At 48.6% G+C, this 14943-nt stretch overlaps 1 protein-coding gene and 1 long non-coding RNA gene across 5 annotated transcripts in view; one reads left to right on the top strand and one right to left on the bottom strand.

Moving 5' to 3' along the window:
* The first annotated feature begins 1702 nt into the window (after positions 1 to 1702).
* On the top strand, positions 1703 to 13246 carry NYAP1 (neuronal tyrosine phosphorylated phosphoinositide-3-kinase adaptor 1). Of its 4 annotated transcripts, XR_011974103.1 has the most exons (8): positions 1703 to 2121; positions 3848 to 3999; positions 6403 to 6749; positions 7381 to 8904; positions 9873 to 10100; positions 10455 to 10564; positions 11749 to 12600; positions 13033 to 13246. XR_011974103.1 is itself a non-coding variant. In XM_072641402.1 (7 exons), exons 2-7 carry the CDS (start codon positions 3932 to 3934, stop codon positions 11998 to 12000), a joined length of 2526 nt encoding a protein of 841 aa, XP_072497503.1. In that variant the 5' UTR covers positions 1703 to 2121; positions 3848 to 3931; the 3' UTR covers positions 12001 to 12959. The 4 variants fall into 4 exon arrangements, 3 of the variants coding, with proteins under 3 accessions (XP_072497503.1, XP_072497501.1, XP_072497502.1); XM_072641402.1 differs by lacking the exon at positions 13033 to 13246 and having other exon boundaries at positions 9876 to 10100; positions 11749 to 12959; XM_072641400.1 differs by lacking the exon at positions 13033 to 13246 and having other exon boundaries at positions 11749 to 12959.
* LOC140525750 (uncharacterized) overlaps positions 7341 to 14943 on the bottom strand; it is a 41263-nt gene continuing 33660 nt past the window's right edge. Inside the window, exon 6 of the long non-coding RNA XR_011974105.1 lies at positions 7341 to 9673. This is a non-coding gene — a long non-coding RNA (uncharacterized lncRNA). The remainder of the gene's footprint in view (positions 9674 to 14943) is intronic.

Raw genomic sequence — 14943 nt, 5'->3', positions numbered from 1 at the left:
GTCACAAAGTGTAAGATGCAACTGACATGTATTATATTTATATGCATACATACACACATACATGTATGTGTCCATATATGTATGTGTGTTTCTGTTTGCTAAAAGAAATCTGGACTGTGGCTTGTTTCCTTCCCTTCTCCTGTAAGGCCCTGGAAGCAAGGCCCCCACAGATCCTACTCTATACTTCCTAGAATAACTGTTATATGCCTCTCATAGTGTCAATTACCCCTCTCTTTGGCACAGTGCTCTTCCAGTACCACACCCACAGTATTCCCTGCATGCAGTCACAGTATTTAAGCACCCATCTCAATATAAAGGCATAAATTCAAATAAATCCAAATTTTTTCAGGAAATGCTTTTGGATAATTATGATTGTAACTAGTCCTAGAAACAATAGCCAAGTAAGAAAACTATCGCTTTAAACCCTGGGGTTCTCTGCCCCCCCCATCACTATCTTCCCTTTATTTTCCCCCAAAAAACTGTTTTCAGTTTACAAACTCATCCAATTCAACAAATATTTATTTACTAAAGTGCCCAGTTCTAGGCGTTGAGGAAACAAAGATGAAAAACACAACAGTTCCTGTCCTCAAAGGGCTTATATTCTATTACAATAGTGTTATATCTTCCAGGCATGTTTTATTTCATGATTATTTTGAGAACTCATTTTATTGATCACTTGGTCTTTGCATCATCATTATTCCCTCCCTCCCCACCCCCACTACACCCTCCCTTGTGACAAAGAAAAACAATGAAGGGAAAACTGATACGGAAACTTTACCTGAGAATATATACAATACTCTGTCCTAGAAATCTCACCTCTCTGCTGAGAGGGAAGAGATAGATATGCTTTCTCTCCTCTCTAGGAACTTCACTGTGCCTAAGGGTATTTTAACAGAAGTTAAGACCTAAAGGCAAAAGAATAAATCACCAATTGTGGGATCTCAGATTTCTAGGAGGTGGGTGAGGGTAGGGATTGGGGAGGTGGATAGGTCTTCACGGTTTTGGAATTTACTTCATAGAGACAGACGCTAAGTGCTGCGATCAGTGGCGGTAATTAACATGATCAGGGACCACTGACTTGCCCCCCAAAGTAATCCTTGCACGAGTCCTAGGATGAGAGCTCGTGCTATTCCGGGGTGCCGAGGGTTACGGAGAAGCAAGGTCCAGGTTTTTAGGACGCCAGGTACAGCAGGAAAGGAAAGTCGATGGGTTAAGGATGAAGCCAGCTCCCCCCAGCCTTCTCCTCTTCAGGAGACCTAGAAGGCGAACAGCCCCTCCTGCTGGAGAGGTGTGTTTGTCTATTCGTACAGCCATCTGTCTGTCTTGGGCCGGTCTCTTTTGTCTCTCAGAAAAGAAGCCTGCTTACCCCTACTGGTCTCTCCATCTAACTACAGCGCCCCACCCCCGGCTGGCCTGCCTTGGGGGGAGCCCTGAAACTTGCAAGATCCCCAACTCCAAACCGCAAGATGTTAGGGCCGGAAAGGGCCTTGAGAACACCTTGTCCAAGCCCCTTGCTTCACAGAGGAGCCAAGGGGGGCCGGGGATCCCCTCAGTAAGCTTCCCCTCCCTGGCAGGGCCAGCACACATTCCTGGCGGCTCCCGGGCTGGAGGGGGCTGTGAAATAGACAAGGAGTGAAGAGGGCTGGGCCGGCGGCTGCAGGTCCGCACGCGGCCACCAGGGGGCCCCCCGCGCCAAGGCGCACCGGGGCGCCCGAGCCGCACGCAGCCCGAGGTGGTCGCGGCTGGGGCCACAAACTTAGGTTCCCGGGTCGGCGGAGGAGCGGGTCAAGCGAAGCCCTGAAGACAAGCGGCCGCTCGAAGGCCCCGGCGCCGGGGCCGGCCCCTCGCCGTCTCCGGGCTTCTCCGCCCCGCTCACCCTTGCCCATCCACTCGCGGCCCGCGCCTCCACGCCTCAGTCTCCCTTCAGCGCCCCAGCTCCCGCCGCTGCCCCGGCCCGCGTGGAGGGGCGGGTCTGGGGGCGGGCCTGGAGGCGGGGCTGTCTCTGCGGCAGGCCCGAGCTCCGCTCCCCCTGATCTCTCTGTCTCTCTCTCCCTTCCTCCCTCCTCCTCCTCCTGCTCCGGGCTCCGCCCGGCATGGGGGGGCCGGCGCCTGGCAGGCCAGGTACGGGGGCAATGGGGAAACTGGGGGGACTTGGCTGGGCAGGGAGGGGTGTTGGGTGGAGGAAGGGGAGCTGAGAGGCGCAGGGGATCCGGACGAGGGGAGAGGTGGAGGAGGGCACGGGAACCACGGGGCCGGGAGATGGGGCAGGCCAGGTCCAGAGAATCCGGGGAGATGTAGGGATGCAGGAGGAAGAGGCCCCAGGATGAGCAAGGAGAACGGGGATGGGGAGGGATGGGGCAAGTGCCAGGCTAGGTAAGAGGGTGGGCACTGAGTGGGAGATCTCTGGAGCCAGGGACTCAACCTGCAACCACCCCCCCGCGACCCCCACCCTCTCCCACTGATGCTTCGGGGGTGAGCCAACACTTGGGACTGATGGAGAAGGGCTTGTCCGCATCCCCAGATCCAAGAGGGTGGAAGGAGACTGGAGCCAGGGCTTGGGGAGGCAGGGGACTTGATGCCAAGGAGGTGATAGAGGGATATGACAAGGAGACGGAGCAGGGCCAGGCCCTAGCCTAAATGCTGGGAGGAAGGGGAGTGTGTATGTGTATGTGTGTGTTTGTGTGTGTTTGGGGTACGGGTGGGGGCAGGGGTGATTCATTAGGCAGTCAGGTGCTGGACTACAGTCTTGGGTTAAGAAGAGTGATTGTTGCCTGACTCAGTCCCCCTTCCCTCCTCCCAGATGCTGGGAACTTGACTGAGCCTCCCCCACCCCCCATAAAAAAAATGGTTGTAAACCTACACCAATAAGGCACCAAGCATTAACTCTTCTGTTTCAGCCTGTCTAATTCTGGGTATCTGATTAATGTGGATGTCTGTGTGTTTGTGTGTGTCTCTAGTCTGTGGGTGTGTCTGTGGGTGTTTATGTCTGTGGGTGCATCTGTCTCTAGATCTGTTTACCTGTGTATACGTCCATGTATCCATGTTCATCAATGTGTCTGGCCCTGTAGTGTATTCTGTATTATCTAGGCCTGTCTTATACACAGTGTATATATTGTATATGTAGTCTGTATAGAATATGCTTGTATTTTGTCAGTATGTGTTTCTGCACACTTGGGGATCTGAGGTATTTTTCGATACCTATCTGTAATCTGTTTTTGTTTTGTTTCTTTTTTTTGTGGGCCCAAGTCATGTCCTCTATCCTTTTTATTCCTGGTATCTTCTCATATTTTTTAAAAAAATTTCTTTTTCATCTTAACTGTGACCCTTAAGTCACTTAACCTCTGTTTGTCCCAGCTTCCTCATAGGGAGGTCGTGAGGATAAAATGAGATTAATGTAATGCACTTTGCCATCCTGTAAGTGCTATATAATGTAAGCTAGTATTATTACATATGTAAAGTGATTTGCATATCTTAAGGCACTATTATATGTCAGTTACGATTGCATTAACTTACTCTCATCTTTTTTGATGGGTTCAGATAGAACTGGACCAAGAGCAAGTTGCTATCCTGTTATTATTCTTATATATCTCATGTTCTGCGGATTGTTGTCCAGATTGATAAAATGACTACTTTTTGAAATTGAATAAGAATATTGGGATATAAATTCATCTTCCTAGACTCACTGAAAGCACCTTCCAAGAGCATGCAGGAGGATGACAGAGGATGACATGTTCATCCTATGCCTACATGGTTTGAATTTCTTCTGCTAGGTCTCTATTACTACTTGTACTCCTACAACCACCCCATACCACCACCACTACTACTATTATTTTTTTCCCCAACCAAGTTGATCCAGGACCCAGGGAGGGGGCCCCCCCAGGCCTGGTGGTGCTGAGCAGAGCCCCACATCTCCTCCTTCTTGCCCTACGACATGAACCTGCTCTACCGAAAAACCAAGCTGGAGTGGAGACAGCACAAGGAGGAGGAGGCGAAAAGGAGGTAAGACCATAAAATGATCCTAATACTCTGTCTTCATTTGCTTTTCTTACTTAGTGTCAACTTGGATGTTGTCAACTCTCCTCTACCTCACTTTTCTCTCTCATTTAATCATGAACAGCAATTGTTCTACAGGCCCTAAAGAGAATCACATAATAAGCATGATCCCAGCTCTCTGTGTATTTAAGTTCTAAGCTTTTTCTTTGGTCCTCAGGATCCTACTTTTCTGTCCAAAGTATTCCTTCCTGATTTAATTTTCCCTTACCCCTCATGTAAGATGGTTTCTTTTGTTCACCCCAGCTTCTACCATCCCCAAATGCCATATCCCTACTAACCCTCTTCTACCGTCCCCAAATACCTTTAGCATAAATTCCATTCTCATTTCCCTAGCTTCTTCTTCCCTACCCCCATCCTACTTGGGGCTGCCTTTTCTGTTCTTTGTCACCTGACCTCAGATAGTACAAGTCCAACAATAAAGGTGCAGAGGCAAACAGCTCTCTTACCTCCCAGGGTCCAAGGAGGGAGTTGGATGAATGAGGGAGCTTTTTTATTCCTTTCCCATCTTCTTAATCTGGGAAAAGTTGAGGAAAGAGGTGCAAGGTAGAAGAAATGGAAGATGAGAGACCATCGTTGCCTCTAGACTAGTGAAAACTAACTTAGGATCATGGATTTATTTAAATGTTTTTACAATTCAATTTTATTTTATTTTCTGTTCTGAATTCTGTCCTTCCTACCTCCTCCTCCCCTGCCTGATCGAGAAAGCCAGAAAAATAAAACCCATTGCAAACACGTATAGTCAGCAAAAGAAATTCTCACATTAGCCATGTCCAAAAAAAGAAAAAAATATGCTTCAGTCTTCACTCTGAGTGCATCACCTTGCTTATCTGGAGGTGAGCAGAATGTGTCGTTATGAGTTGGTTCATAGATCTAGAGTTGGAAGGACCCTAAAACCCATTCAGTCCAACTCCTTTATTTGATAGATGAGGTAACTGAAGACCAGAGAGGTTAAGATATTTGTCCAGGTTCACACAGGTACTAAATAACGGAGACAAGATTTTTTGGGGGGCAATTTTTCCCCCAAAATTTATTAATTTATTTGTTTTCACTTTTCAGCAAGCACTTCCATGAGTTCCAGATTTTCTCCCCCTTCCTCCACTCTCCCTCCCCGATGGCATGTGATCTTATATAGGTTCTACACATGCATTCCTATTAAACAATTTTCACATTAGTCATGTAAAGGCAAAATTTCTTGAAGGACTATATTAGATCCCTTCAGACTACACTAAGATCTGTACTCATCCTATCCTTTGCCTCCTACTATAGGTTTCTCTCTCTGTCTGTCTATCTCTCCCTGTCTCTCTCCCTCTCTCCTTACCCCAATCTCCCTCTCAGAGCTTTCCTTCCTCATTTCCCCACCCCTTGACTTCCTTCACTTTCCCCCTCGTGGCTATACTGTCTGGAGAAGCCTGAGTCAGATCCACCTCCCCATTACCCCTCCTCCCCCTCCTTACTGTGGGATTTAATTAATGTTGTTAATTAGATTAATCAGAGCTATCACTGCAGAGATCTCCCCTTAATGAAGGGTTAGTAGACAGGGCCCTAATCAGAGATCCCACCCCACAGCAACCCTCCAGTTTCCACACACATCCCCTACAGTTCTCCCCCCCTCTGTTCTTTCGCACAGAAGCACAGAGGCTGTGAATGAGAGGGGAGGGTGAGGGATAAATTGTGGAATCAGGAAAGAGAGTAAGGCAAAAGAATGACAGAAGGAAAGAAAGGAGAGCTAGAGGAAGGAGAATCATAAAGGAGGGGGGCGAGGAAGGCAGGCTAAGGATGACTGAAGTAGTTGGAAACATAGTGGAAAAGTAAGCCATCAGAAATGTGTGCATATCTCCAGCATGGAGTGAGGCCAGGGGCCAGATGTGAAACCTTAGGGGCTGATTCTGCATCTGCGGGTGCCACTCAGGCTTTCCTCTATGAGGAATGTGCTTGACATCAAATCCGTGCAGCTCTCCAAATTATACACAAAGCATTTCGTGCAGATACTGTTTGAAATATGGGGGCCCAAATAGACTGAGGGGCTTATTGTCCTCCTAGCTTGTACCCTCAAAACTTTTATCCATTTATCCTTTTCTTCTGTCTTTTTAATCCCCAAGACCGAGGCCTTGAAGCTTCCCCCTCTGACCACTGCTTTCTGTTTTATTTTTAGTGTCCTTTCCCATGGATCTCTGTATTAATCCTCATTCCTCACCTGCTGCCTGCAGCATACCCACACCCACACACCATACCATAACACACCAGGAGGTGACGAGGTAGCTTTAGGGGAAGCCCTGCCTGACCTGATGACTGCCTTTGCCTCTCTCATTTTTCTCTGCTTCTTTTTCTTTTACCTATCCCTTCCCTCAGTGCAAGTAAGGAAGTGGGACCTGCAGGTCCTTCAGGGCCAGGGCCCGGGGTTCGAGCACGAGACGTCTCTTCGCTTCGACGCTCCCTCAGGATGGGCTTCATGACCATGCCTGCTTCCCAGGAGCATGCTCCTCACCCCTGCCGTAGTGCCATGGCTCCCCGCTCCCTCTCCTGCCATTCAGTGGGGAGCATGGAGAGTAGTGGGGGCACTACTGGTGGTGGGGGGAGCGGTGGAGTTGGGGGAGATGTTGGAGCCCGGAGGCCACCTGTGAAGCCCCGGAGACACCCCAGCACCAAACTCAGCATGGCTGCAAGTGGGGCTGAGGCACCTCCCAGCAAGAAAGCAGGTACAATCCTCTTTTCCCCCATGATATTCCCTTAATTCAGCAAGGATTTTCCACAGGAACAAAGGTCCATTTTGAGTTTGAGAGTATCCATTTTGGCACCAGGGGGAAGTGGAAGGTTTCATTTTTAGAATGAACAAGAGATTCCATTCTGGGTGGTTGTAGGATCTTAGGTTATAGAGCTGGAAGAAACCTCAGAGGCCATCTGGTCCACTGTCCTGACTTAACAGATGAGGAAACTGAGGTTCTGAAAGGTTAAATTATTTGCCCAATGTCACACAAGCAGTCAGTATTAGAGGAAGGATTTGAAGGCAGGTCCTCTGACTCCAAGGACATAACTCTTTTCACTGAATGGATTTGAGCTATTTCTATGGAAAGAAGAATCTATCCTAGAAGTCCATTTTAAGGGTCAGGAGATGAATTGTGGGAGTGAATTCAAAAACTGTAGGCTTCCTGGTGTTCATAAACAAGACTGACAGAAAACTGACTGACTAGAGCTCTGGGTTAGGGGAGACGGGAGGGGGAGAAAGGAGCAGAGTGCCTCTTGAAAGGAGATGGCCTTTAGAATGTCTTAATGACTCTTCTATGTCAGTCTTATTTCAGTCTCTGCCTTTTCTTTCTGGGACTTTGTCAGGTTCTCAGAAACCAGCTCCTGAAGGCCGTGAGTCTAGCCGGAAAATCCCTCCTCAGAAGCCAAAGCGCAGTCCCAACACCCAGCTCTCTGTCTCCTTTGATGAGTCCTGCTCGGTGGCTCCCACTTCTCGGGTTGGGGCCCTAGCCCTGCAGCGATACAGCCGAGGGGGGCGGGCGGGAGGTGAACATGATTTGAGCTCACAGGATGAAGAACCTGTCTACATCGAAATGGTGGGAGATGTCTTCCAGGGAGGCGGAGGGAGTGGTGGAAGAAGTAGCGGAGGCCCAGCAGTTGCCTCTGTTGGAGGAGGGGGCACAGGCCCCCCTACTGGCCCAGACTCGGACTCTGAGGAGAGTGAGGCCATATATGAAGAAATGAAATACCCACTCCCTGAAGAGGTAGCAGAAGGCCGGGCCAATGGAGTCCCCCCACCAGCTGCTGTCTCTCCATTGCATCACCCTCATTCTCATCACTCCCACCGCCGTCCAGCCTCTGCCCTCCAGAGCAGACAGAACGGGGCTCCCACTAAGACTTCCCCTTGTGAAATCCCGCCACCTTTTCCCAACCTTCTCCAGCACCGTCCCCCACTTCTTGCCTTTCCCCAAGCCAAGCCTGCTACCCGGACCCCTGGGGACGGGGTCTCTAGGTTGCCAGTCCTCTGTCACACCAAGGAGCCGGCTGCCCCTGTCCCAGCTCTCCAAGTGCCTGGACGGGATCAAGAGACACCCCCACCTCCGCCTCCTGCTGCCAATTTGCTGCTACTGGGGCCCTCTGGTCGGGCACGGAGCCATTCAACACCACTGCCCCCTCAGGGCTCTGGTCAGCCTCGAGGGGAGAAGGAGAGGGAGATTCCCAATTCCCATAGTATGATTTGTACAAAGGCAGCAGGAGCACCAGCACCTTCCCTTGCCCCAGCCATGTTGCTCCCAGGACCCCCTAAGGACAAAGCTGTGTCTTATACCATGGTATACTCAGCGGTCAAGGTGACGACACACTCTGTCCTACCAACTGGCCCATCTCTGGGGGGTGGGGAGCCGAAGACAGAGAAGGAAATCTCAGTCCTTCATGGGATGCTCTGTGCTAGTTCCAGGCCTGTACCTCCTGGGAAAGCTGCCCCCTCCAGTGGGCCTGGAGTACTTCACCACCGGAGCTGCCTGGCTTCTCCCCACAACCTTCCTGACCCTACAACTAGCCCCCTTTGCCCCCTCTGGACTTATCCAGCCACAGCTGGGTTCAAGAGACCCCCAGCCTATGAGAGCCTGAAGGCAGGGGGTTTGCTATCAAAGGGCTGTGGGGTTGGGGCTCCTGCCCCCATGGTCAAGATCCAGCTACAGGACCAGGGTACCAGTGGGGGTGCATTTGCTAGCATCTCCTGTGCCCATGTCATTGCCAGTTCAGGGACACCAGAGGAGGAAGAGCAGGAGGAGGAGGAGGAGGAGGAGGTGGGAACAACGACATTTGGGGCGGGCTGGGCCCTGCAAAGAAAAGTCCTGTACAGAGGGAGGAAAGCAAAAGACTTGGAGAGTGAGTTGGGAGGTGGGGAGGAGGGAGGGAAGATATGGAAAAGGTGGGAGAAGGGAGGGAAGGGAGGTTCTCAGGTTGGGAGGAGGATATAGAGGGGTTGAATTTGAGGAGGGTCAGTTGGAAACTACTCTCCACTCCCTCTGAATTCAGAGAGAAATGCCCAGGATGGAACAGCTAGCCTAAGCATCAGAGCATTGGACTAAGGATAGAGAAGGTCACTGGATCAGGGCGGAGGGGATGGGGGTTGAGGGAGCCAGGAGAATCAAAGGAAGAATTAATTTAGAGCTAGAGTGAGCTAAATGTTGTCATTTGGGGGCAACTCTCCACCCGCCCCCAACCGCAGACACTCCACTTGCCTTCTGGGAGATGTAAGGGGGAAGGGACCCTGTGTGTGTACGTGGATTCTGAGCCAAACACAGCTGCCTCCCAGCTGTTACCATGACAACCTACCCAGACAGGAGGGAGAGGAGAGGTAGGCCCCTGCCGTTACCTAGCAACCCAATCCTCCACCAGGCCTACTTCTGGGAACTTGGGTTCAAGCTTGCCCCTGTACCCCTTGACCCAGGATTTACCCATCCCTTCCTGTGGTCCCAGTCCCCTTAGCCCTTTGACCCAGAGAGCTTATCTCAGAGAGGCAAAAGATGATACTGAGAGATGAGAAATAGGATACTTAGCCCAAGGTGGGTGGGGCTGGGGGGGAAACAGGATGTCTTCCTTCCCAGAGGGTCTTGGGAGACGTTTCTGACATATGAAGAGGTGGGCTTAAACACTGCAAATAGAAGAAACAATGTTATTGTGTGATTTTGAATCAAAGGAGATGTGGGAAGGGAAGGAAGGGGAAAAGAGAATTCCTGCTTCTCCTTTCCCAGACATAACCCTTCCCTCCACACTCCCAGTCTATCCTGGGTTTTATCTCCATGGGCCTCGATATGTGTCCAGAGGATCTGATATCTCCTAATTTCCCCCAGCAGAGGCTGTGGAAGGTGTCCGGGCCTGGAATGAGAGTAGAGAAGTCCCAGGCAAAGCAGAGAAGGAGGAGAAGGGACTCCTCCCATCAGGCATCCCTGTGCGAAGTCAGGGGGCAGAGGGCCTGCTGGCCAGGGCCTATCACAGTGGGGACCAGGCTGGAGGAGGAGGAAGCCGAACAGGATTAACAATGCCCTGCCAAACCTTCCCAGCCTGCCACCGCAATGGAGGTGAGATTTCCTTACTTTGTTCCCAGTCACACACATAGACCCTCCACTTTCTAAAACAGCTACTTACTGACTAGAGTGGGGCAGGGGAAGGAGGGGCAGGAGAGCCAAGACAGGACCATCCAACTCAATGGAATGGGACTAGCTACTATTTCTGGAAACAGCTGCCCACATTTGCCCATATCGAAAGCCTTTCATTTTTATTCTATGTCTCCCAATTTCCACCCCACACACACCCTTGATGATCCAGAGAGCAGTATGGGGGATAAGAATGGGAACATAGAGAGAAAGGGCTAAAGAAGAAAAGAAAGCCCTAGAGCAGCCTACTTCCTCCCTTCTTTCTTTCTCCTCCCCCAGACTTCACTGGAGGTTACCGCCTAGGGCGCTCAGCCTCTACCTCTGGAGTTCGCCATGCTGCTGTCCATACCCCACGACCCTGCAGCCAGCCCAGGGAAATCCTCAGCCAGGTGAGGAGAGAGTTTGGGGCTCTTTTATTTAGAGAGGAAAATAAAAGGATGGGATAGAGGTAACTGGATGTGAAGGCTAGAGCTATAGAAAGGGCAGCCAAGTGGCACAGTAGACCTGGAGTCAGGAAAATCCAAGTTCAGATTTAACCTCAGGTGCCTACTAGCCTTGTGATCTTGGGCAAGTCACATAACCCTGTTTGCCTCAGTTTCCTCATCTGTAAAATGAGCTGGAGAAGGAAATGGCACAAACCACTTTAGTATTTTTGCCAAGAAAACCCCAAATGGGGTCAGGAAGAGTCAACACAACTGAAATAACTGAACAATGATGGTCGAGTGCAGGACATGACTGGCAGAGTTGAGCAGTCTTGTTGGAATAGAAAATACGAGCCAGGGTGGCAGGTGTTTAAGGCAAATAGGAGGATATAGTTGGAGAGAGGATTTGGAACCTGGGAAAAGTAAGAATACAAGGCTTTGGAGAAGAAAGGGAGCACAAACCAGACCTTAGAGCTGTCAGGGACCTTCACGATCGTTTTATAAATGAGGAAATTGAGACCCAAAGAGTGGAAGTTACTGGCCTAAAGTCAGCCAGTAAATAGAGGTAGGAGATGAACCTTAACATCTTAACTAGAATCCCAGCAGCCACTTCTGGATTCTACAGTTTCAGAAGGAATCAGACAAAGCCCTAAAAAAAAATGTGCTTCCATTTTGTTTCTAGTTCTTTGTCACTATAAAAAAGTGTTGCTATAAATTCTTTCATGTATATGGGACCTTTCTTTATCATTGGCCTCTTTGGAGTATATAACCTAACAATGGGATCTCTGGGTCAAAGGGTACGGACGTTTAGTCACTCTCTTAACAGAATTCCAAATTGCAGTAATAGCTTTTCTAAAGGACTGGAAAGGAATTGTAACATTGCTATATGACTTTGGACAAGACCTCCTCTCTCCCCTCAGCTTCCTCATTTGTAAAATATGATCTCATTTGTAAAATAAGGATGTTGGTCTGTAAGATCTCTGAGGCCCAGGGTGTGTGTATGTGGACATGTGTTTGGGTCAAGATTAAAGAAGAGTTGAAAAAACAGGTCTCTTTTTTCAGTACCAGTAATTCTGTGATCCTTGACATGTCCTTTTTGTTTCTCCCTTCCCCCCAACCATACTTGGTGATGGGGGTCTGGAATGACACAGACCCATCCTGCACTGCTGCTGCCTCTTCCCCCACAGCCAGCCCCAGAGAGGGATGGCAAGTTGCTGGAAGTGATCGAGAGAAAACGCTGCGTCTGCAAGGAGATTAAGGCAAGGCACCGGCCGGACCGGGGGCTCTGCAAGCAGGAGAGCATGCCCATCCTTCCCAGTTGGAGACGGGGACCAGAACCCCGAAAAACCGGCACCCCTCCATGCCGCCGGCAGCAAACGGTCTTGTGGGATACAGCTATCTGAAATGGGCAGGATTGGGGGGCAGATCCAGAGGAGGACCAAGGGGTAGACCAATGCCCAGCCTCCCCGTAGGATACCACCATTTAAAGGAGGCCAAATGGCCATCTCTCTCTAGGATCCTGCCTTGAGAGGGGGAAGCTTGGTCTCTCCTGAAAGAGAGAGTCAGTAAGAACTGAAAGACAAGTCAGTAAGAACAATTCAACCTCCCCCTCAACCACCAAGACCCTGGAGGCTAGGTGGAATGGTAGAGGGCTGGGGAATGGGCAGCTCCCTCCAACAATGCCCACCTTCTGCCCCTTTGCTGGACTTTGGGGAAGGAAGGCAATACTGGGGCCGGAAGTGGGGGCCTTTGGCTGTTCCCCTCTTGTCAGAACTATGGATTCCTCACCCAAAGAGGTTAGATGGTAAAACTGGGAGGGTGGGAAAGGGCTGGTAAGGAAAGAGGGAGGTGGGGCATATAAGTTCCAGAGGGGAAGAGAAAGGAACTGCTTTATAGAAAAGTAGGGAAAGGGAGGGGGGTATTTATTTAATTTATTTTTTAATCTAGAGGGGGATATCTACACCCTTCCTGTCCCTCTGCTGAGAAGGGGCTGGGGAACTGAGGTACGAAGGGGATCAAAGATGCGTTCTTTCTCCCAAATCCCTAAATATCTCACCACTCAAATCTCTCCCATAGCTATGAGTATTTCTGGCTTGAAGGTAGAACCAGGAGTAGGGGGTGGGAGACCAGGCTAGGAAAATGTGAAATTTGGTATTGAAAGTGGCCTGCTCTGAAATCTCCAAGGTTAGGGGCTGGGGCCAGGGAGGGAAGAATGGTGGGAGTGGAGGGAAATTGTAAGGGGGGTGGTGGGGGTGGTGGTATTTATTTAAATTATAAAGAGAAAACAAGAACTACCAGGAGCTTTTTTAAAATTATTATTCATTTTGTTCCAGAATAATATATTAAAAGAATAATGATCCTAGAACTGGCCTCATATATTTAATGGCGCCCTTATTCTACATCTGTTGCTTTCCATTTTTGCCTTTGACAAGCAGGTAGAGGGATGAACCTCAGAAAGAGAGGGCTATAAGTACCTATGGGAAGCCAAAAGGAAAGATGGAGCTTGGGATAGAGGAGACTTGGAACCCCACTGACATCTGAGCCAAGACAATCAGTTAAATATATATTGAATGCCTCCTACTCAAAAGTAATTTAATTCACTGAACATTTATTTATTAAATTTCTACTGTGTGTTAAACATTGTTGCTGATCTCATGGCTCTTTACAACTTAATAGAATAAGGCACATGCTTTTTTTTTTTTTTAATCAGAACTGTGATTGCATCATTTAAGGTAAAGAGCTCTATTAAGGAACTTCCTTTTTCAAAGCAAATGTCACTGTGACTTATAGTCTTAGAGAATTAGTTGCCTAAGAGGTACTAACAAGTTAAATAGCTTGTCCTAGGTCATATAGCTGATGTCGTTTAAGGCATTCAAGGACCCCCCAAGGACTGGAGTAGTGGAGAGGCCATCGTAGACAGTATGTGGCAGAGGTCAGACTTGAACTCAGGTCTTCCTAGATTGGAGGCCTGCTCTCTATTACATTATGCTACTTGTAAGACATCTCTCTAGCTGACTTGAAAATATACAATTGTAAGAATCAAAGATCACAGACTGACTTGGAAGGGAATTCCAAGCTCATCTAGTCCAGCACTTAACTGAACATGATCCTCTCTTACAGTATCCCCAGTGAATGGTACATGATAATGTCCAGCATAGAGGGACACAGAAAAACATATAAGGTAGAGTCCCTGCTCTAAAGAAGTTTATATAAGACATGAACTCCACCTCAATGGGGAGGAAGAACAAAAATATGTAAAAATGGTGTAGGAGTTTCAAGGGTAGGGAACTTGGTGGAGCAGGAAGGGGGAAGAGGAAATGTAGACCAGCAGCTTAGGGAAGGTCATCTGGATGTGTAAGATGTTTCCTTTAATCAAATCTCCAGTTTTATGCCATCTTATAGGAGAAGAGAAATTGCAGAGACTACCAGGGAGCCAGACACAGTGTAGAAGCATTTCTGATGAGAGTTGCAGGAGTGAGGGCACTGGGGCAGGAGTGAGCTTGTCATCTTTGGAAGGCAGCAGGGAGATGCCTGACCTGAGTGAAGGTATTGGGCAGCAATAAAATAAAGTTGGATTGCTCTGAAGGAAAAAAAATTGCTAAATGATGAGGCATGCAGGAAAGGAATGAATAAAGAATTACTCCAAGGTGTTGGTGCTGAGAGGCTGGGACAATTGTAATGTCACTGACACATAGGGAAATTGAAAAGGAGGCACTTTTGAGGAGGAATATTCAATTTAACAATTTATTAAGTGCCTTGAGACCATGTTAATGGGTGGATCAATTGAAGAAACTGAAGATGTTAAGCTTGGAGTAGAGAAGACTGGGGGTGGGGTGAGGAGAGGGAGACATACCTATGAGTTTAATTATTTGTCATTCTGTAGAAGGATTAGATGTGTTCTTTTTGGCCCCAGATCCAAGGAAGAACCAGAACAAGTAGCAGTTACAAAGAGACTTAAGCTTACAATTTAGGCTTCATATCAGGAAAAAGACAATGAAAAGGACAATTAGAACTGTCCTAAAGGGTAATGGGCTTCTTTGAGAGGTGGAGTTCCATGTCTTTGGAAGTCTTCAAGTAGGGACTGGATAACCATTTGAGTATGTTATTACTGGGGGGGTCCTTTCAGAGATGGATCAGACTTGATGGCCTCTGAGGTGCCTTTTAACTCTCAGACTCTATGATTCTTTGTGGCTCTGTGCTAGGTATTAAGAATACAAAGATAAAATAAGGCACAATCAATGACATTATAGTGGAAATAACATTGTACTTGGAGTCAGGAAAATAATTGGATAAGAATTCCGACCCTGGCACTTGTATGATCCAGGGCAAATTACTTAACCTCTCTG

This window comes from Notamacropus eugenii, chromosome 2, assembly GCF_028372415.1.
Source record: "Notamacropus eugenii isolate mMacEug1 chromosome 2, mMacEug1.pri_v2, whole genome shotgun sequence".
Lineage (NCBI taxonomy): Eukaryota > Metazoa > Chordata > Mammalia > Diprotodontia > Macropodidae > Notamacropus > Notamacropus eugenii.
Note: the sequence above shows the minus strand (reverse complement) of the source record. Positions and strands in the feature narration are given on the sequence as shown.

Bases quoted from the DNA above. Each gene is read 5' to 3' on its own strand.
- NYAP1 (XM_072641400.1), top strand. From the start codon at position 3,932: ATGAACCTGCTCTACCGAAAAACCAAGCTGGAGTGGAGACAGCACAAG. The intron at 10,101-10,454 runs GTGAGATTTCCT...CTCCTCCCCCAG, and splicing joins AGCCTGCCACCGCAATGGAG to ACTTCACTGGAGGTTACCGC. The intron at 10,565-11,748 runs GTGAGGAGAGAG...GGAATGACACAG, and splicing joins CCAGGGAAATCCTCAGCCAG to ACCCATCCTGCACTGCTGCT.